Below are 23,526 nucleotides of genomic sequence, written 5' to 3'. Positions count from 1 at the left end.
ATATCACAGCATAAGATTTCCCTTTTTCCTATCAATTTTAAAAAGTGCTCACACATACACATAGAAATAATCCATCTCTGAAGTAACTAATCTATAAGCAACTATAGAATTCTAAACAGAACTGAGCTCTTTTCAGAAATGGCAAAACATGAAATACCATCTAATGGGAAATCAGATACTTGCTTACCATGGGATTCGAGAGAAATTGCCCACAGTTTTCTAATGGGCAACTTCGATTGTATTGCTGTTTTAAATCCCAGTGGTTTTCGGATGTTCTTGCCTAGCACCAATCTATTAGAGGGTGAATACCATGTACCTTGGCTATGATCTATGAGAAGCACAAAGATGAGAAGTGCCAAGTCACAAACCGTCCCAAGCCTTCATCTGTTCCCAGCCCAATTCTTCCGATAACGCAGCCCAGAATGTGGGGTAGGGTTGGGGCACCACCATGCAGAATGCCAGACTATATGGTTACTTCCCAGAAGGAATTATTCAAAGAATTATGTTTCCCAAAGTGTCTTACACACCTGTGTTAACAAATTGCTACAAATTTAGTGGTTTAAAAACACAAATTATGATTTTACAGTTCTAGGGCTCAGAAGTCCTAAAACCAAGGTGTCAGCAGAGTTTCGTTCCTTCTGGATGCTCTAGCGGAGTCTGCTTCCTCGCCTTGTCCACCTTTTGGAGGCCACCCACATTCCATGGCTCATGGCCCCCTCTCCCCACCTTCAAAGCCAGCAGTGTACCTTCAAATGTCAATCTCTCTTTTCCTTTCACCTCATTACATCTCTCTTCCATCATTGCATCTCCTCTAACTTACTCAGAGATACACCTGTCTCCCTCATAAGGACCCTTAATGATTATATTGGGCCCGCCCAGATAATCCAGAATAATTTCTTCATCTCACAATCCTTAACTTAATCACACCTGCAAAATCACTTGTGCCAGATAAAGTAGGATATTCAGAGATTCCAGCGTTAGGACACAAATGTTTTGGGGGGCCAATCATTGTGCTTGCCACACCATTACACCTGCTTTCTTCCTATGGCCTCATAAAGTGGTCCTCAGGTCCTCCCCTCTCTCATAGCTGACTATACTCACAGACGGCCGGAGGTTTCCATGCCACTTCCTCCTTCTGAACGTTCCCGGCCCTCTCACCTGGATGAACCTGCTTCTTCCTCCACACTCCTTTGAGCAACCTGGACCTTTACTGCTTCCTTACACCATATTTGTATGTGCACATGTTACTTTCCTGACTACCCCGAGCCTGGAGCTAACTCTCTGTGCCCCCCTGGGGCCTAGAGGCGTGGGGAGATTGCAGGTGCTCAGCTGTCGCTGCTAATGCTTGGCAGAGGACACATGAGCCACTTCTCCCGGGCCTGGTGCCCTCCAGATGTTTCCCCCAGAGTCCTGAAACAGCACCCCTCACGCCTACCCCAGAGCACCTCCACTGGTGAGTGATGGCTTTCCTGCCTATGAGCTGGTTGGACTATATCATCCCTGGGGCCTGTCAGTGGCCCAGGAAGGCAGTTTATGTGTGCAACTTCCCACCTTGAGTAAGTGAGGCTTGTTACTGCTTTGCTGTTTGCTGTGGCAGCGGCTGCTTGTCTGCAGTGCCAGCTGAGAAGCTCTGTCTCCAAGCAGGCTTGGCTATTTCCACTATAATTCTCTTCCTCTCAGGATGCCATCCTCTACATGTGTCGGTATGACTCACTTGGCACTTGTAGTTGGTGAAAGCCTGAGCTTAATGAAAAGGTACTGGCCGAGAATGCCCCAGGCTCATTTTCAGCCACTGCCTGGGTAGGCCTCACCTCAACCCAGACAGACTCTCACCTCCCCAGCAGTCAAGAAATGCAGAACTATTTAACTGCCAGATAATAGGTACAGCTTGGGGTTGATACTGAAGTGGATTAAAGGGCAGGGTGAGTGACGGACTGAAAACATGAAATCCAAGTTTCTGTTCTGACACATTTCAAAATCAACTGGGAAGAAAGATCAGTTACCAGATCATTAAAAAATTCTGCAAAATCTTCTATCAGCAAAGCGCTGTGGAGCTGGGGAAAAAAATAAGTGGATCCATATTTCACAGTCTTCATTTGGATACATGCAAAACATTAAACATAAAGTGTTAAATGTACTAGAAAAACCCTAGGAGACTTTTTCTTATATAATCTCAGAATGGCAAGGACCTTTCTAAATATAATACAGGACTCATAAACTGCAAGTGAAACAATAGTTCAATTTAACTACATAAAAATATTTCCCACTGCAAAATCTACAATATGTAAAGTGAAAAAACAATTTCCAAACTGAGAAAAAAATATTTGTAAATCATATTACAGAAAAAGGCTAAGTCCCCCAATGTAAAAAGAATACACTCAAATTCAGAAGAAACACTAATTCCCATCCAATGGGAAAATGGGAAAACAATATAAACAGTTCATAGAAAAGGAAATGCAGCTGGCCCCTAAACATGTGAAAGATGCCAGCCTCACTTCTCATTTAATAAGAGAAATGCAACTAAAATTAAATTTGCAAAAATCAGAAAGTTTGAAAATATTTATATTGTGAGGAATCAGCAGTCTACTTACTCATATGTTACTGGTAATACTGCCCCCTCCCCCCCCGAAAAAAAAGTACCTGCTGATATAAATCTACAGGGGGTAAATTTTCAACATCTACCAAAATTACAAACATGCACATCCTTTGACTCAGCAATTTTGCTAGAAATTTATCCTGTGGTTAGTCTCTAACCTGTGGGAAATGACATATATAGAATCTAATTCACTGCAGCATTGTTTATATTGTCAAAACATTGGAAGTAATCGTCAACAGAGGAGTGATAAAAAAATAGAAGTTATAAATTATGATATTCATACACAATGGGATTCTATGCATAGAGGATGCTCTTTATGACAATTATGGAAATATTTCAAAGATACCTTAAGTCACAAAAGCAAAGTACAAAACAGTGTGTTCGGTGAGCCACAGTTGTGTATAAAAGAAGAGAGGAGTCAGCCACTAGCTATTTTCAAGAATTGGTTCAGTATAGTTCTACTTGTTTTTTCTTATGATGTCCTTTTCATGTACATTGTCCTTTCTCCATCTCTGCATATTGAAAAAAAATTCTTCCAGGACAATTTCAAATATTTCTTGTCTATGAAACTTTATTGAACCTTTACTGAATTAAATGCTCTCTTGATTGAACAAAACTGTAAATTACTAGGAGATTAGTTTTAAGGTTTTGGGTAAGAGATCCTTTCTCTGCAAGACAACCTCTAATAATTTATAAATGAAGAAGATTGGTTTAATCTTATAATATACTTAATATTTTATATGGTCAAAGACATCATAAATGGGTTTACATACAAACTTAACAGATGAAGCACTATATACTGATGACAAAGGCTTATTATCCAGATTATATAAATAGTTCCTACAGTCATTTCCCAAAAAGTTAAACAGAGAGCTACTGTATGATCCAGCAAGTCCACTCCTAGGAATATATCCAAAAGAAATGAAAACATGTTCACCATAAACTTGCACACAGGGTTCCTAACCAAAAAAAGAAAAGAAAAGAAAAGAAAAATGAAAAACAAAACAAAACTCCTACAAACCAACAAACACAAAACCAACAATCCAATAGAAAATTAGAAAAAGGGGCATATTTTAAGGACAAATGAAGTTAGTTAAAAAAATTAATAAAAGCAAATAAAAAAGCTAAATTTTAAATAAATACTTTTCTCTATTTGATAAGCACAAAATTACAAAGATTTATACTATGGTATGGGGCAACAGGCAATGATGTAGTAGGAGTTTCAATTGTTAAATTCTCTTTGTAGGGTAATTTGGTAGGAGTCATTAAATGTTAAAATCATGTATCACCTTCAATCCACCTATTCAACTTCTAGGCTCAGAGATACATACCTAGAAGCACTTACAATCATGGTCACTGCAACGTCATTTAGAATAGGAAAAGAAACAAAGTGCTTAAAGGACCACTAATGGAAAAGGTATGTGAACTATGGTAAATTCATTCTATGGGCTACTATGCAGTAGTTTAAAATATACGGTATATTTCTATACATTTATATGAAAAGATATCCAAAGGGAAATTACGTTGAAATATAGTATGTAAAATATTATTCTGTGTATGGAGGAAAAACTATATACATGAATATATGTGTGTGGAGGGCATATATGTATATATACCAGCACCTAGTCCACCCTTCAAACCAATTTTGGAACTCTTTTTCTGGAGTAGCCATCAGAGCTGTCATCATATTACCCTTGCTGTCCTAAATGTCATCAAAATGTCTTCTTTTCAATATTTCCTTTATCTTCAGGTAAAGAAGTCATTGGGGGCCAGATCAGGTGAGTAGGGAGGGTGTTCCAATACAGTTATTTGTTTACTGGCTAAAAACTCCCTTACAGACAGTGCCTTGTAAAAGCCATGAATTGTTGGAGAAAAGTTCGGGTCATCTAACTTTTTCATGCAGCCTTTTCAGCACTTCCAAACAGTAAACTTGGTTAACTGTTTATCCAGTTGGTACAAATTCATAATGAATAATCCCTCTGATATCAAAAACGGTTAGCAACATCATTGTAACAAGTTTGTGAACTTAATTGTCTGACCTGTTATATATGGACTTCAAAGTCCATGACCTTCCCTGTATAATACACACACACACACACACACACACACACACACACACACAGAGTTTAGCTTAATATAGTAGTTACTTGCAGAAAGGGAAGTGGAGATAGGGATGGGGAAGGAGAAACAACTTTGGTTTTGTATTCTGTACACACAAGGTTTTGTTTGGTTGTTGAAAGGTGGTGATGGGAAGGCCCTAGTTCACACAGATAGAAGAAGGAATTAGAGCTCAGTTAATTGGCCTCCTAGTGTAATATTTTTCTCACTGTTCTACCAAAAGAAAAGAAGAGGTACTGTCTGAGTCAAGAATGATTGCACAGAAATAGTATGAGATTTTCCTCTGGCTATGAAGAATACCACTAAATTTTCAGAAACTTCTCTCTATAACTAACTACTAAGAGTGAGACCCAATGATTTTATGGACATAGAGAAAAGCTGCTCCCACCATGACATAACACATATACTTTTAACATCTCGAATACGCCATACCTTGTCAATAATTTTCCTTTTTTTCCTTTCCTCGGATTCTGTTAATTTTTCTACAGCTAACTTAAAATTTGGAAAGAAAGGACTAACCAATGATGAGTAAAACAGACTATTTCTTCACCCTTAAGTAACATATTGCCCTATAGTCTAGAATCACTTTAATTTTAAATAATAAAACAATATTAGAGGCTCATCTAATATGAAATTTACTCTGACTTTTAGATCCTTCTCTTTTATTCCTCTTCCCAACCAACACATTTGCTGTGCTTCATTTTCTTTAATTTGCTTTAATTCCCATGGCAAGGAAGAAGAGTATTATATAGGGAAGGTCATGGACTTTGAAGTCTGATATACCTGAGTTTTCACAGGTTTTCTGTGATTTGGAACAAACTAACTTTTCTGCCTGTTACCTTTTTCATCTGTCAAATAGCAGTAATAACTCATGGCAGAGGAAGAAATCACAATGAAATTGGAAAATATTTATAAAGTGAATGATAATGAAAATACAACATATCAAGATGTGTAGGGTGCAGCTAAGGCAGGATTTTGAGAGAAATGTATAGTCTTAAATGGATATATCAGAAAAGAAGAAAAACTGAAAAACCAATTATCTGAGCCTCTGAAGGAGCTAAAATAGGAAGTAAAATAAAACCCAGAGAAATCAGGGGAGTGAAATAGTATAGATAAGAACAGACTCAATGAGAAAATACATACACATAATAGAAAACTATCAGTAATGCCAAATATAGTTTTTGGTAAAGATGATGAAAATTGATAAAACCACAGCAAGACTGAACAACAACAACAAAAAGACAAAATACAAATTACCAAGATCAGAAATGTAAAAGAGAACTTAAGCCATCAAAATGATAACAAAACTAATTTCTTAGAAAGTTTGTGGGAATTCACTGAAGCAATATACTTAAAGCACCTAGCCCAGTAGCCATGTTACTGTTTCTAATTTCTTAGAAAGTTTGTGGGAATTCACTGAAGCAATATACTTAAAGCACCTAGCCCAGTAGCCATGTTACTGGGCTAGGTGCTTTAAGTATATTGCTTAGAAGCCATTCATGTAGTCACTGATACACTTATTGAGCAAATGCTCTATGCTGGGCACTGGGAATCCTCCGGTGAGCTGGTGGGTATGTGTGAGTGTGGGTGGATAGACATGGTTCTGGCCTCCATAGAACAGAGAGTCCAGTGATGAAGACAGACAAATTTTAACAATTACATATAAAAATATAAAATTGGAATGATGACAAGTGCTACAAATAAAAACTGGGGCATGGAGCTAAAGATGTGCATAAAAAGGTTAACTGACCTGGTGAGGAAGGTCAGAGAGGCTTCCCTAAGAAAGTGATGGCTGAGATGCTCTCTACAGGAAAGTAGACATTAACTAGGTGAAGTTAACCAGCAAGTGTTCTTGGCAGGGGGAAGAATAAGGGGATAGGTCTTGCACTGGGAGGAAGCATGGCCTGATATAAAGTCAGTGTAGCTGAAGCTGAAAAGTAAGGATAAGTGGGGGGCTAGACAAAGCTGGGAAGATAAACAGGGATGAGACTTTGTGGGACCTTGTAGACCACACTAAGGAGTTTGATCTCTACCCTACAAACAATGGGAACCTTCTGAAGAGGTCGAGTATGGTTGGGGTGAAATAACCAGATCAGAAAACGTTACCCTCCATATGGTATGAAGCACGGATTGGATGTGGGTCCCAGTGGATATGCTGATGCCAGTCAAATGACTCTTGCTGCTGTACAGGGAAAAACAATAGTTACAATACTGTTTATAATATAAACTGAACTGGAAATAACTCAATAATACCAATCAATAAAGAACTGATTAAATAAATTATAGTAAATAAAGACAATGGGTTAATATGCAGCTATAAAAAGGAATGAAGAACATTAACATTAACTTCATATAATTATGAGGTTACCTACAGGATATATTGTTAAGTGAAAAAACATTGTGTATATATGCTGTTGTTTATCTAAAAGATAAACGTTTTAGTGTATGTGCTGCCGAAGTGAGCACATATCTAAAAGATAAACATTTTAAAAACAGAAGGCTCAGCCAAGGAAAAGAGTTATTTATAGGGACAGAGAGGGAACAGGGTAGAGGAGGAAGGGATAGAAACTGAAGTTCTTTGAATACAATTGTTTTGTAGATATCACTTTGACTTTGGAACCAAATATTTTACCTAGTTATAAAGCAAAATTAAGCATAAAAAAATGAAACATATAAACCTAATTATGTATTGAGTTAGTGGCATAATCACATAAAAAAGAATTAATTCAGTGACTTTAAAACTGCATTTCTTTGGGTTATATCTAATAAAAAATTTTTCAAAAAAATTTTAAACTGCTTTCAGTAATACTGTTGATATCAGTAGCATTTATATTGTTGTTCTGAGACTTTTAGGTATCAATTGTGGGATAAAACAAAAAAGTGGTCTTTTTGGTGTCTTTGACAACTGGGAATTTTGGTTTTCTATTGTGATATATTCTAAGAACAAAAGTAATTCCACAAAAAATTTAAATTGCTTTTAGCAATCACATTGTTGGCAAGTCCATTTTTATCTGAGACTACTGCGAGTATAATTTGTATATACCGTCAGATAAAGAAAATGAGAAATTCTCTGCTCTTCTAATCCCATCACCCTTGGTGTCTTTGACAACTGGAATGCTTGGCATAAGACAAAAGAAATACTGATGTAAAATTGAAGGTTAAGTGCAATCCCTGTAGTCCTGATCCCAAGTTGGCAGTATAGTACGAACTCAATAATGTATTTCACCTTGAAAAAAAATGTATTTTCTATTCCAGTCTGCTGAAAATATCTAGAAACAATGACAAGATAGTAGCACCAAGTCACTCGTGGTATCCAGATGACAGTCTCTAAATACCACTTCCCACTGAAGGAACCAGGGTGAGAGAAATGGCTAATTCCAGGTTCTGAGGTCAGATATGTACCAGATGAGCTGGGAACATCTTATCATACCACTGGTCAAAGATGGGGAAATTAAAATAGCAACATGAATAATGACTTCAAGTCATATATACATATATATTTTTCATTTTAACAGTTTTTAATGAAAGCTCTATGTAAGATTACTTTATTCTTGCATCTTCTCAATTGTTTCTTCCTTGTGTTTGCCCTTACTTGTGCTTTCCCTTTCCTACTTGGCGAGACTTGGCTTTCCGTTCAAGGGTCTTTTTGTGGTCTTGGTCCAGCTTTAGTCTAGTGTCAACCACCTTGCTGGGGTGAATGCCCATACACAGTTGTGCCATTAGCCTTCTCCCACTGCACTCGTTCATCGTAGATGATATGTTTCTTCCCTGGGCTACTAGTAACCCCGGACCACTTTGCCAGTTTGCTGCCCTTTGGAGTAGCCTCGTACAACCTGAACTGTATCATCCTTTCGGATGGGCATGGATCGAACACTGTACTTCTGTCTCAGCTCTCTGGAAAGAGGAGAAGATATAATCTTCCAGTGAATATGGGAAGGTACACTGAAATGGCTTTTCCAGTTCTTGCTGCAGTCAGAAGTCACAAAGGGGTTGAACTTTATTTTGGCTGCTGACACTTCAGTGATGGCCACAGAAATGAAGAGCCAAGTTATATTCTTAATGACACAAAAATTATTAATCACCTTTGGAGGAGGTAATAGAATGAATTCATTATTTTGAAAATTAGCAAATAAAGAGAATGAATCATGTACTTATCCTTCCTTTCCTGCAGAAACTGTACCTCAGGCTAACCAAGTGATAGGGTGATATTTCTAACAGAAGTCTTCCAGGTGTCAGATGAAGAAAGAATAAAATTAGAAAATTATCATTTTCCAACCCTTAATGAAATAATAAATCTAGGTAATGATCATCAATGATTGCTAAGATCTCAGAACGAGGTCAACCAGTCTTTATGTGCCTCCTGATGGAAGAACACAATATCATCTATTTAAAAAATATACTTACAAAAAATATATATCAAACCTGCATCTGATTGAGCCTCTAGATCTATCATTATACAGAAAATCCAGGAGATGGAAGAACATCTTAAATAATATAATATATAATAGGGATATAATCAGCAAAATTCAGACTTTGTGAAACTGCACAACAAATGTTTCCACTATTCAACAAACAGTTGCAAGCAAAAAAAAAAAAAAAAAAAAAAAAAAAAAAAAAAAAAAAAAAAAAAAAGATAGAATGGAAAGCCATAGATTAAAAGGGATTTAAGACAAAATGGACCTCATTTAGATTTTACTTTAAACAAGCAAACTGTAAAAATCATTTGATTGGGGATAATGGGTGCATGGAGGTTTCTTACATATACTATTCTACTTTTATATATGTTTGATTTTTTCATAGTAAATATTACATAATAACAACAAAAACAACTAACTCCTGTTGAGTGATTATTACATACAAGGCACTGTTCTAAGCACTTTACATATTTAAACTATCCCCCTGTAGGTGAGGTGGGTATTCATTTCCACTATATAAATGAGGAAACCAAGGCATAGAGTGATTACCCATCCTGCCCAAGGCACACAGCTAATAAATTATGGTGCTGGAATTCAAAATCAGGCAGTCTGATTTCAGAACCCAATTTCTAACCTGACTTCTCACAAAGATGGTAGCTTGGAGTAGGGTAGTGATAGTAGAGAGAAGTAGAGAGATTGAAGAGATTTGGGAGGTAAAACTGCCCAGACTCCATGCTGAATTGCACGTGGAGTTAAAGGTCAGGGAGGAGGCTAAGACGCCTGTGATGTTTCTGGCTTGTATCATAGGATAGATGGGGATACTGTTTACCGAAATAGGAAAAGTGAGGAGATCAGGTCTGGAGGGCCAAGATGATTCTGTTTTGGAGCACGTTGAGTCTGAGGTGCCTTTGGGACATCTAGGTGACGTCAGGTGGCAGCAGGTAACACAGGCACCCTTATAGGTTAGTTTTCCTTTTCCTGCTCCTTAGAACTATATCTTTTCTCTTGAGATGGGGGTGGGGGGCGGTTTTCTATTTTGTAGTAAAATTTCATACTGTAATTCTTGTTGTAGAAGTGTTGGTGGTGGAGCATAACTTGATGTCACCTGCACAGTTTGTAAGGATACTTTTAATCCATTGTCCAAGAAACAGAGATGAGAGGTCTATTGATCAACCATGCTTGGAGTGCTTACTATATTCCAATCACTGTATTAGGTACTTACACCTTATATCATTACTCCTATTACGCAGTTATAAAGATACTATTCTTCCCAGTATATAGATGAAGAGACTGAAGGTCAAACAGAGTAAGTCACTTACCCAAAGTTACAAAGATTTATGGTAACAAGCAGCATGTCTAGTCTGTGTTCTGCCATCATCTCTGTTTCTCCGTGTCCTCAACAGGTGATGCCCTGGTCATGGCACTAAACTGCACTGACTCACATAGTAAGCAAGTCCTCCGGTTGTTATTTTCATCCAGTCTTCTGTTCGGACACGAAGAACAACTCAGTTAGGTGCTAGAATATCTTGAACACTTCCCTAACACTTGCTAATCTCCACTTTTAATCTAGAGAAAATACAAATCTCTAGGGTCAGAGTCGTGAGCAAATAACAGTATATAGCAGGAATTTAATTACATTATCTTATTTTCATTATTCTTAGTTTTAGGGATACCTTCTATTAACAAGTAAGATTAGTGTTTCCGCTCATACGGTAATAAAGAATTTCATTTAAAAAATAAAATTAAGGGGCCGGCCTGGTGTATGGCCCGGTTAGAGTTCCATACTCCTAACACCATATACGATTCCCACATGGGCCAGTGGGCTCTCAACCACAAGGTTGCCAGTTCGATTCCTCAACTCCCTCAAGGGATGTTGGGCAGCCCCCCCTGCAACTAAGATTGAACACGGCACCTTAATGGCTCAGTTGGTTGGAGCGCATCCTCTCAACCACAAGGTTGCCAGTTAGATTCCTTGACTCCCTTAAGGGATGGTGGGCTGCACCCGCTGCAACTGGACCTGGAACTGAGCTGCGCCCTCTACAACCAAGACTGAAAGGACAACAGCTTGAAGCTGAACGGCACCCTCCATAACTAAGACTGAAAGGACAACTTGACTTGGAAAAAAGGCCTGGAAGTACACATTGTTCCCCAATAAAGTCCTGTTCCCCTTCCCCAATAAAATCTTAAAAAAAAAATTAACTAAAAGAAATAGAGCTAAAGAAAATGATTACATAAACAAAAGTAAAGGTGGGTCAGAGAAATGGAAGATAGTCAGTAAATGGCGTTGGGCTCCAATGGCTGACCTTTAACAAACAGTGCTCCTCACCATAACTTCTTCCCCAGTTATGGGTTTCTGTGCTGGCTTCACCTCTCTAACAGCAACCAAATGCCTTCTCTTGACCAAGATATAACCTGGTACCATCTCACTTGGAAACTCTTTGTCACTATCTACTGGTGAATGCAACTCACCAGTGAGCTTGTCACAAACTCCAAGTGTTGAGGGCCAGATGGTATCTTTATTTCCCACTGATCACATTGTCATGTAGGATGGGCCACTGCCTTTGGCTGCCCACTATGTCTCCCATGCCAGGGTCTCAGGAAAGAATTAAGAATAAAAAGTATATCTATCACCAGTAAGTCATGGTGGTTAACAGCTAAGATAACAGGCTATTTCGAAAATCTTAGCATATCTAGGTGATATTTTCTTTTTACTAGTATGCATTCTGGTATTAAAACTATATTGACTACTCTAATTTCTATCTTCTCTTCTAAGCCTCTAATCCCCATCTTTTATGAGACTACCATGTCTGCACATTTTGTTTCTTCCTTACCACCACCTCCCTTTTCCTGGGACAGAAGCTATATTCAGTATGTTTGTGAGAAATGGTTGTAGATGGGCTGCCTTTAAACATTATTAGGAGTTCTTCTAAACATAGACAAAGGCAATAAAAATTCCTAATGCTTCATATATTTTAAACGACATCATTGTCACATGAAATAATTTTGCTTGTGTGTTCCCCAAGGAACTGAAAAGTACATTATAGTCACTGTAATCCTGCTGGGTACAGACAGTATCTTCTCTTTATTCTTTGTTATGCCTGATACTATCTGGGCAGCATATTATTAAGAAATCTGTATGTAAGCTAATGCATCTGTATCCCTCTCATTTCCTATGATCACCACAAAGCCAGTACATTTTCATCATTGGGCCTCGCAGAGTAGGGTCCAAAGCTTGAACAATAGTAGGTTTAGGTTTTGCATTTTTTATGTATCTTTAAGTGAAGCTGGTAAATACTGTGTGTCTTCCTAAATCCACAAGGCCAGAGAATAGACAGGTTACATATTCCTGGGCGGGGTACCCTGAACACCATGCCTGCTAGGCTATCAGAACTCCTGAGAACCTGGCTTCATTGCAGACAGGGACACAAGGCAGAGAAGCCTAACTTGTGCCCCTCCTATATAAGGTAGATACCCACATTCTGAAAATGGAACCCATCCCGTTCTCCTATACAAACCGGTAAGGGTTTGGAGCGGGCAGTGGGTGAGTGTGGGGTGTAGGTTGGAGTGTTTTCCTCCTTCACAGCTGCAACAGGGGCCCTCAGGGCTCCCCAACCGCGTGCCTCACAGCCCTGCCCTGACCATTGTCCGCACACCTCATCCCTCCGGCTTCCGGGCCTCGAGCGAGATGATTTGCTGCAGATGACATCAGCCCTGGGCCAACGGCTGGAAGAGCCGAGGCAGCCACCGCGTGAGGATGTGCCGGGTGGTCCTTTCCTCCTCCTCTTCCTCCTCCTCCCGGGCTCCTAGCCTAGTCTCCATATAAAAGCAGCGCCGCCTCCCCGCCCACTCTCACTCCCTACTCCTCTCCGCCGCGCGCGCTAGGAGAGGGCGGAGGGGGAGGTGGCGCGCAGCGCCAGGAGGAGGGGGGACGCAGGGGGCGGAGCGGAGACAGCACCTTCGGCGAGAATCCTTTCTCCTGCCGCAGAGGCGAGGAGCGGCCGGAGCGGGACACTTCGCCGAGGCAAAGCGGGCAGTCAGGATGGCGACCGTGGTGGTGGAAGCCGCGGAGCCTGAGCTGTCCGGCAGCATCGCTAACCCGGCGGCGTCCACCTCGCCCAGCCTGTCGCATCGCTTCCTCGACAGCAAGTTCTACTTGCTAGTGGTCGTCGGCGAGATAGTGACCGAGGAGCACCTGCGACGCGCCATAGGCAACATCGAGCTCGGTAAGAGGCCCTGCGCCCCCAGGGAACGCGCTCAGGGAGACGTACAAACACGACCCCACCCAGGGCGCGCCCAGCACCCACCTCTCCCCGCCACCTCCCGCCTGCGGTCCTGACTCTTTTCTGAGCTAATTCCAGAGAACAGTGTGAATTTGATTTGAGATCCAGGGGGAGAGTCTTTTCTAACCTTGAAGGATCTGTCATCAGGCTGGGTCTGCAGATCCCAGCTGACCACCGCCTCTCCCGCTAAATGAAATGCAGGTATCAGAAGAGCAGAGGCCACAATAAAGCCGCAACCGCAGGAAGCAAAAGGGGTGGGGGGTGGGGGGGGTGGGGGAAGAGACCTGATGCTCTAACCACTCCTTTCAGTCCCCGCTCACACCCCCACAAAACGCTGGTACACGCCCCCCCACCCTCCACCTCGCCCGCAGCCCGGAGACTTAGGCACCCTGTGCCAGGGCCCGCTTGGGAATCATCCTCACCACGGCCACCTCAGCCCCCCGAGAAATGCCTTTTCTGGTTTAAAACCTTCCGATCTTTTCTTTCCTGGGAATGACGAGGCTAGTCCTAGCGCCACGCCCGCTTCCCCACCCCCCTCCACCCCCCCGGGGACGCAGAGATGGAGAACCGCCTGCACCTCGTCCCCTGACGGCGCCAGCCTCGCTGCCGCCCCTGGGACCTCGGTTGCAGCTTTGAGAAAGGACAATGGGACCCCAAGTTGCGGGGTGGGGCTGCTTCTTTTAAAAGTCTCAGCCTCGGGAGTGATGGCTTAGAGGGGAGAGGGAGGGGTCGGCGGGTCGGGCCAGCGCCTCGCCCGGTGCGCGCTCCGCAGAGGCTGAGTAGCGGTTTGCCGGGAACCCTGGGCGGGGCCGTGGGGTCCCGCGGGCGCAGCCTCGGGCTCGCAGACCGACCCGCCCCCGCCCCCCCCCCGGGCTGCGGCAGCCCCGCCACCTGCCCCGCACTGCGGCGCCCACGCAGGGCGCAGCCCGCGGGGCCCCGGGCTCAGGGCTGCTGCGCCCCCCACCTCTCCCCCAGCCCCGCTTTGCTGCGCTCCGCGTGCCCGGGGGGGCAGCTTTGGCCTCCGCCTTTCCGGTCACCCCCCGCAGCCCAGGTCGCCCCTCGTCCCTGACAAGGTCGCCGGGCCCCTCCGCAGCCCCAGCCCGCACCCTGTCCTCCTGGGTGGCGCCGAGGCGGTTCTGCCCCGAGACACCGGCGGTGGGCGTGGTGCAGTCCGCACTGCGGTCTCTACGGCGGCCCGAGGCGGACAAAGGGCGTTCCCGCAGCCCTCGGTCCCCGGTCCCGCCCCGCCCCGCTAAAACGCGCAGGAAAAACCTTCTTTTGGATGGAAACACGGAATGCTTGTCAGTCATCTGCCTCTGCGTTTGGAAACGGCCGCGGGTCCCCAGAACAAAAGGCGGCAGGGTGGGGACGAGTTGCAGACCTGGTTCTTTTGTTTAACTTTAAAGCCCTGATTTTCCCTTTCAGATGAAAAAGAAAAAAGGGAGCAAAATTAAGATGTGGTGTTCTATTCGGAAAAAAATAAAAAATCAAGAATAAGAGATTTATATAATGAAATGCCTTATTACAGCATCTCGATAACCCTTATTTTCACACTATCGGCCTTTAATCGGCTCTGTTCTAATTTAGTTCATTTGCACATTTTCTCCTTGGAAAAAATTCACACGTACTGACGTTGGGTGTGGCTACTGTATGAATCAATGACTTTGGGTTAAAATTTTTTTGTTTTTTGTCAGCATCATTGCCGGAGAATAACAATGCATTAGGATGTGCTTTTCTATGTAGAAAATTTTCATAACCACCCGATGTGGTGCTAGGAGAGGGACCATCACCCCCATGTTAGAGGTGGGGGCCGCAGGAGGCAGGAAGGAGAAGGGGACCAGCTCAAGGTCACACCACTCGTAAGTGACAGAAGTGTGACCCCTGCAGCATCGCTGCTTTTTCTGGCCCTATCTTGATGTTAGTGCACATCAGGCTAATATCAGGTTAATATCAGAGGAGATCAAACAGCCAATTTCAGGCTTGCCTTTGTATAGTCATTCACTTGTGGGCTGCGCCCCATGCAGGGAGTTGCTTCAGAAATCACCTTCCGACCATAATTATCTTCCTGCTTTGTTACTCTGTTGATCATCCTTTCACTACCCCATACCTCAGGGGGTTTATTCAAGCTCTTGTATTTGAAGATAAAATAGACACATTCAAGTTCTGCTGTGAAATGCTCTCTTTACTCTTTTTTTACACTAACACTTAGTGATAACGTTCAGATTTGTCTTCCTGACTTTTTTTAATTTTTAAAAAAATGTTTTGAAGTATGTAGACAGGAAAAGGCACACATACATGCGGAACTCAGTGAATTTTCACAAAATGAACACACCTGGGTTACATAGAACAAGAACCAGACATGACTGGAACCCCCGAAGCCCCCTCATGTTCCCTTTTCAGTCACCATGCCTTCCTGAATTTTCGTTCCCTAATTTGGTTAGGTTTTTGCATGAAACCCCGAAATGGCTGTATTGATCCCATTAAGAATCAACTGAGTAAGTGAGCAGAGCCATTTCCTTATGCACTGTAACAGATGATGCTTTTTCTCCGGAGATTGCTCTCCTGAGTCCTGGGGTCTCGAATGCAACCCAAGCTGCAGGGACTTTCAGTGCTAAGTGCCTCTAGCTTTTTAGAGCCTGAGATGACTTAGCAACAGGGCCAGTGGGCTCTGTTTCCCATGCCTGATATGCTGCTGCCTCAGCCTTCAGGACCCAGCTGGGCCTCCTCCAGAGGTCACTCTGATACCACTGCTGTTGTTGCTAGTGCCTGTGGGCTGTGTTGTGTGAAGCAAGATGGAGATGCTCCAGGGGGTTCGGCTCTGCTTGTATGCTGCAGGCTGGGAAAGCAGTTCAGCGTCTGTTACTCTTGCTTCCTATTTGCCCTCCCACCTCGACTGATGCTCGGTTTGGAGACCTTGGTGACTTGGATTTTTACCCTTCTGATTGTTGAGGAAGCCTAGGAAATCAATCTGCAGGAAGATGGTGGTAATGCAGTAAATCAACAGGCCTGGAACATCCTGGTGTGGGTGCTCAGTATATGCTTCTTGAAAACAAGGAAGACAGATGGTCACTCATTTTCTCAGCTATATTCAAAAGGCCTGATGTAGGGTTTGGTCATTTCTTAAGTTTGAAACAGTATTCTTTCCTAGCTTTAGTTAGTTATGCAGGACTTTATGCCATACGATTGTCATTACCACCAACTACCGTTCCTTGGCACCTCCTTTGCCCACTTCCTAAGTAGCCCCCCATCATAGACTTAACAGCCATCCCATTTTTAGCAGCGCCCCCCCTTCTGATTTATTTTAGGATGTAGATGACATACATCCATGCTTTTCAAATTGAATTCTAGAGCCATGTGAAAGTTTTCATTGTTTCATTTTATTGTTTTAAAGGAATACTGTCAGTTTGATGCTTTCAATTACTTTTAAAGAATATAACTTTCCTCTAGTTACATTGGTAGTCAGCAAGATTTGTTCATAAAAAGATAGATGTGTGTAACATCTACTGCCGTGGATTTTTAAATGTAAGTTTAGCTGATTACATTGTAACTTTCAGATGTCACTGTTGACTATTTTCAGTCTAAGATAAGACTGAAGGGAAATAAGAACTCAGGAAAGTTTGGGATTTGGTTTTCATTTTACTTTTAACAGGAGAAAATCAACACCTGGGGGTAAAAAGAATATTAGAGAGTGTTCAATTATTTTCATCTTCATACTTTTCAAAGTCAAAAGGCAGATGGATTTCTGCTTGTACTGCTTAATTGGTGTTATCTACTAATGCTTCTATGATCCATGCTGAAATATAAGCCAGTCCCCAAATTTAAGGTCATTAAATTGATGATTCATTGTTAATCTTCTCTACAAGCTTACTTTTTAAATAAGTTCTAACTTTTAGACCAATAAATTATTATAAATCACTTCTTTTGTCTCTCATGTGAGATGCTATTCAGACCTAAATTATCATCATTTGAAATCATGAGGTGTGTGTGTAAGATAGTGTCTGCATTAACATCACACATATATTATGAACATCAAGTTGTTGGCTCAACAAAAGGAAGAAAAGAATTGAATGTTAGATCAAGGCAAAAAAAGGGAAAACTTCTCAGAGAAATAAAACCTTGAGTTTAGCATTTCATTTCTTTTAATTCATAGAGTTTATGATTCTAATCTGACTTCAAATTGCATCTTAGCATAGTTTTCCAAATAGAATCTTATGGTTATAGGTTCATCATTTAGATACATGCAAAAAAATATTCAGAAGCCTACTTCGCAGAAGGAGCAACTGAAGCTCATAGAGGAGAAGCAACCTGTCAAAGGCCAAATAACTGTCAAGTAGAACCCATGTGCTGGTTCAGCGTGTAACGCTGAACCGAGCTGGTAACGCTCGGACGTTTTGTTCTGCTTTCTTCAGTCTCCTATCTCTTAGAAATACGGATGTTAGCCTTTAAATGGGAGGTGCTTTTTAAAAATCGTTGGTTTTATTAAATAATCCTGTGAAGTGTTTGCACGACTGGTAAACTTGGCCAGATCTAACCTGTATGAAGTGAGGCAACCTGGCTCCTCATTGTTCACTCTGACCTCTCCTGTGATGACCCCCCCCCCCACACACACACACACTCACAACCTTTTCTCCTTTTTCCATCTGTAAACTTCATGTGTACGTTAGCCTCCCCTTTGTGCACCAATACCCTCTGGGGTCAGAGAACTGAGATGGAAAGATCCTTTGTTATTCCCTGGTCACTGGCTGGAGAAATGGCTGACAGAGTAATGGCACTGCCTTCCAGTGTTGGGCAACAGTCTCCAATTAGGCAGGAGAGCTCTCAGGCTGCCTGGGCATGGCCCAACCTCCCAGGGGTGACAGATGTCATCCAGGCCCAGCAGTTTAAAGAGTGGAGATTGATCTCCTCCACCTGGTGGAGTTGTTCTGTTTTGTCCCCACCTGGGTAAGCCAATAAGGGGCATAGTCATCATAGAGTGCTGGAGAAGCATAGCCTCAAGGAAGAGCTTGACCTGGAGTTTATTGGGCGGGAGGTGGGGGTAGTCGGAAAAAGGGCCAGGAATTTATCATGGCTTCTCTACAACCCATCAGAGACCAGAATGACCTGCTTCTGAAAGCCTCTTCAGAGTGACCTCTTTTCCAAAAGCCATAGGCCCAAAAGAGGGCCCACTAATGGCTTTCTCTTTGATGCAATGAGGAGATACATAAACCTACTAAATGTAGTATGAATTTTCATTGAGAAATACTATTTCCCTTTAGGAACATTATCTAGTAGAAGGTACAAAATAATTACAAAACTATTTTATTTCTTTAGGTTGGTGCAACAGTAATTGCAGTTTTTGCAATTATTTTTAACCTTTTAAACTGCAATTACTTTTGCACCAACCTAATAAAATAGGTATGGAAAGTGGCCTGGTTCCAAAAGCTTTCTTTCCAACTAAAATAACCAGTAAATCCATTGTAACCTTTATTTTATAAGTGGTAGCAGTGATAATGCATTGTTAAGAAGCAATTTGGCTAGAAATTGCTCCTTTGAAAAGAGAAGCTTAAATTGTTAGTTTCATTGGTGTATAAAAATGAGAAATATTTTTATCAGCTGTTTACTAATGTAATTTAAAAATTACCAAATGGGTTTTCTACTATCTCATGCTTTTTCCATTGCTAAATTCCAAATCATACAGCCAGGACTTTATGAAGTATAAAGCAAGCAATTAATTGCATGTGTCATGACAATTTAATTGAAACCAAGGGAAAAAATGTCAAACAACAATGTAAGAGCAAGTCTGTGTATAACCCTAGATGAAGTCATTCAAATGATGTAGCAACTTGGACATTACTTAGAACAAAGGCAGAAAAGTTGTATGAACTTAATTTAAATACATATGTCTCATTATTAACTTATTGACCCAACTTGACAGAGTCAGAAGACCTGGAGCTCAGACCTGGAGCACAAAGAATCCAGTTGACAATTACAAATTGAGCAGCTCAGACAGGAGCTTAACAATTTTTTACATTAGATGAATATATAGTGTACATATAGATTGAAGTAAAATATTCTAATGAATTCAGACTTTTCAACCTGTCAAGCTTTCTGTGAAACAAAAAGAACCCATTTATCATTTCAGCACTGAAAAGATCCACAAAATCTCTACATGCCTTTCTTGTTAAAATTTAAATACTCCATTAGCACAAATGCAAACTGAGGCTGTTAATGTTTCCAGGGAGACCTGTAAAGGCTCCCTCATAACTTAGCCTCTCTTTAGGGATGTTAACTGTTTCACACCTGAATTTTTTCCATGGATTATATGAGAAATGTATGCCTCTATTTAGTGGACATACATCTATTGGAAAACATTCTTCATAGTCCAAAAGTTATTTGGTATATAATCTGAAGATATTTTTGATGTGCAGTGAACTTAGTTTCCAGCATCTTTTTTTATTGTGTGTGTGTCTACACACACACACACACACACACACACCTACCTATATATATCTATATCTATATATCTATATCTATATCTATATATATATCTATGTCTGTCTAGCTATTTAATTTACTTTGATTCTTTCAAGATAGGAAGACTGAACAAGATAAATGGGAGTAGATGCAGATATGCATTAATGATTTTGAGGAGTGTTTAAATAACACACTGCCATTTATACTCCCAAGTCCATCTGCATAACTGATGACCAGCAAAAATGATTAAACGATCCAGTGTTTACCTAGAGATAGTTCACCTACTGTGTTATACCTAGAGCTTCCAGCCCCTTATTTTAGTAGGTATGTAATAAATGAGTATTGTTCCAGAGGATTGTTGGCAATGAAGGAAGCTCCATGCAAGAGTACAATCACAGATACTACATATTGGCTCTACTGTGAGCTGTTTATTTGGGAAAATATAAATGTATATAAAAACATACACTCCAGAGTTCTGTGGATCCCCAGTTTTCCCTGAGTTTCACCCCAGTTCTCCCTTCTCTGTCTTCTGGGTTGTCCTCTAGCTAGCCCCTTTGGAAGGGCAGGACGGAGGAGGGCAGATGGAGGAGGAAGAAAGCGACTAGAAAGGCAGTGGAGCCTCAGTATTCTTTGCCCTGGTGTTTCTCTCGCCCCCATTTCTAGCCTAGTGAACAGAAACCTGAACTTCTGTGGAAAGAGACAGTTCATGGCCCCCAACTCTCGCAGAAAGCTTATGAAGTATAAAAAGTTGCCACATTTCTTAGCCTCTGGATAAGAAAATTCAATACAACTAACAATTGTGAATGAAAGAGCTGCTTGCCAAGCTAGTCAGGTAAAATAAAAGCCCTGGAGGGCAAGCAGGCCAAGTCTTGAAGATTGAGATCCAGCCTTTTTATCAAAAGATCACACAAAGTTTGAATTGATATCCAGGGGTAGAGAAACCAAGGTCAAAAGTGAGATATGGGTAAAAAAAAAAAAAAAAAAGAAGAAACTATACATGCACACAAACTGCATATGCACACTGCAAAAACCTCATTTTAAAAACAAAGGCTTAGACTCCAATGTCAGCCCCCACATCTCTGGCTTTTCCACCCTCATTCTCCATTTTGTTGCCATTTATAAGTGGATCCTAGGACAGTTAGATAATGTTGGATGGCTTTTTAACTACTACAGAGCTCACCATCTTCCTGTCCTTTCCATTCCCTCCCTGGAGTAAAAAGCCTATCATTTTCCTAATAACTGTTTTCTTTCACTCTCCCAGAAAAGCTGCATTTACGTTTTATGAGGGGCAGAAGTTCAGTCCACACTGCTAGTTAGCCCTCCTTTGTGGCCTGGTGGAGAGACGTCCCCAGCCCTCCCATCTTGTGGGTGTCCGCTGCCCATTACCAAGCTCTTCAGAAAAGGAATTTCCACATCCTCCCTTAAAGCCTGAGAAATGTTACAGTGATGTTTTCCAAACCATTCTGAAATGACTAACTGGAGGTCTGTCAACTGTCTTCACTTCCCTCCTTAGGAATCCGATCATGGGACACAAACCTGATTGAATGCAACTTAGATCAAGAACTGAAACTTTTTGTATCCAGACACTCTGCAAGATTCTCTCCTGAGGTCCCAGGTGAGGCTTTGGTTCTGTATTAGTTAACCTAGAATTTGAAAGGATGAGGAAACAGGCCATTGGCTGGAAAGTTTTGCCTGAGGCATCAAAAAAGACTTTCTCTTATTGCTAAAGGATTCTTTATATTTGTTACTATCTACTGGATTAGCCAGAAACCATATTTTAAGAAAGTCAACTCTAAGTTGTCACTGTGTGGATTATGTATTTTGTCCATTCTTAATGAGAAATTTTAAGTTCTGGGGTCATTTATTTATTTATTTATTTTGCTATCTTACTGTGCTCTGACCTTAAGGGAATGCAAACTATTTAAATGCTAAATTTTACTCAAATGAAGTTATGAATTGGATGCCTCCAGAATCCCTTATTTCCCCTCCCTCCCAAGATAGAGGAAACATCTGCGTTTCAAAATGAAATATACATCATCATTTCATCTTTGCAATATCATCCGCTTTTCTTAGTGGGGGTAAAAAAAGTCTGAAATTCCAAACTGCTGTTAAAAATTCCAAACTGCTGTTTCAGAGATGAAAAAGAATACTACAGAAAAATTAAAGGTAAGGACACACAATTTTGTCAGAGGTGCAAATGCTGCTGCCGACCAGCCACTTCACTGGGGATGTACCCTGACCTCTAGGACTGGGGATGAGGCAAACTCACCTGTCTTGTCTTCCTCTTGTGATCGGTGACCCATATTTCTCCCACTTGGTCACATTTCAAATTATGAGCAGAGTTGATGGCCCATAAGTACTCCAAACCTGAGATGTATTTCGCCAAATACATCATAGATAATGTATTGCATAGATTGATCCATCCTAGATAATGTATTGCATTTTATTTCTTGAATATCACTTCAATTTTATGTAAAATAGAGTGGAGAGAACTCTTTTCTGTCCACGTGATTTTGTTGTATGACTGCTAATTTTATTGGCATCCATATAACTTAGGAATGGGTTCAGTGTCTTTTGACTGGCACATTGTATTCAATCAGCCTTGTGCAGGATGAGGTTTGAAACCACTTACGGAATGTCTGCGCCTTCATAAATCACGCTTGGCTGCAGCAATATGCCCCTGAGACTGTCCCAGTTCTTTGAGTTTGCTACTAGAATAAAACCCCACATGTTCTAGTTATCAAAGGAATTGTAGCTTTCAAGAATGGAATTGAGTAAAGATGCTAAGAAAAATGGAGCAAGAATGGACTCATTAAAAGGTAAACCTGGGCAGCCGGTTAGCTCAGTTGGTTAGAGCATGGTGCTCTTAAGAACAAGGTTGCTGGTTCAATCCCCACATGGGCCACTGTGAGCTGAGCCCTCCACAACTAGACTGAAACAACTACTTGACTTGGAGCTGATGGGTCCTAGAAAAACATACTTAAATAAATAAAAAAATTAAAAAAAAAAAAAAAAGGTAAACCTGCTGTAAAGCCATGTGAAAAATCAGCTCCTAAGTAACTTTGCATGGAGACAAAAGACAGAATGATCCAGAGGCTGTCCGACAGCAAGCACATGATATGCAGAAGTAAAGGTACAGTATGTGGTTGTTTCTCTCCCTCCTTGCTACTGTGTTGTATTTTTATGTCTTGCACACCGCCATAACTTTAAAAATCATCTCACAAAAAAGGGAAATAAGGGAAGTACCCTTTTCTAACAAGTAGAAAGGGTATCTAACAAGTGTGTTTCAAAATGTAACATTCAAGCTTTTATCCTTTCTTTGTAGATTGTTCTGACTTTCTTACTATGACTGGTTGTAAAACTACTTTTTTTTTTTTTTTTTTGGTAAATGAAGCCTGTGATTCCCATTGTGCATTCGTGCTTGGGTTGACTTTATAGAATGACAGCTAGTGTTGCAAAGGGAAAGGCTGCAAGAATTGCTAAAGAATTAACCATTTTTGGACCAAAGACCTAGTATTACTCTAGTGGACTGGGAAGGTTGGTCCCCCACAACCCACCCTGTTAGCCTCATGTACCCCATTTTCCTTCGTTTTCCTGCATCACCTACAGTAAGGATTGGTTACCCATCTAGTTGTATCTGTGCTGAGCTAGATGCTGTGTCTGG

At 41.2% G+C, this 23,526-nt stretch overlaps 1 protein-coding gene and 1 pseudogene across 2 annotated transcripts in view; one reads left to right on the top strand and one right to left on the bottom strand.

Moving 5' to 3' along the window:
- Positions 1-8,125: 8,125 nt before the first annotated feature.
- Positions 8,126-9,863, bottom strand: LOC308500172 (large ribosomal subunit protein uL24-like; annotated as a pseudogene). The gene is made up of 2 exons: positions 9,764-9,863; positions 8,126-8,729 (listed from the first exon to the last, which is right to left on the bottom strand). The product of its transcript is annotated as a large ribosomal subunit protein uL24-like (transcript).
- A 2,849-nt stretch (positions 9,864-12,712) lies between these two features.
- The window catches only part of MAP1B (microtubule associated protein 1B), a 95,595-nt gene continuing 84,781 nt past the window's right edge, over positions 12,713-23,526 (top strand). Inside the window, exons 1-2 of the mRNA XM_081054591.1 lie at positions 12,713-13,352; positions 21,376-21,477. Coding sequence (XP_080910717.1) covers positions 13,169-13,352; positions 21,376-21,477 — 286 coding nt within the window. The 5' untranslated portion in view covers positions 12,713-13,168. The remainder of the gene's footprint in view (positions 13,353-21,375; positions 21,478-23,526) is intronic.

The sequence above is a fragment of the Rhinolophus hipposideros genome (genome assembly GCF_964194185.1).
Source record: "Rhinolophus hipposideros genome assembly, chromosome: 7".
Lineage (NCBI taxonomy): Eukaryota > Metazoa > Chordata > Mammalia > Chiroptera > Rhinolophidae > Rhinolophus > Rhinolophus hipposideros.
This window is presented reverse-complemented; position numbering and strand designations above follow the sequence as displayed.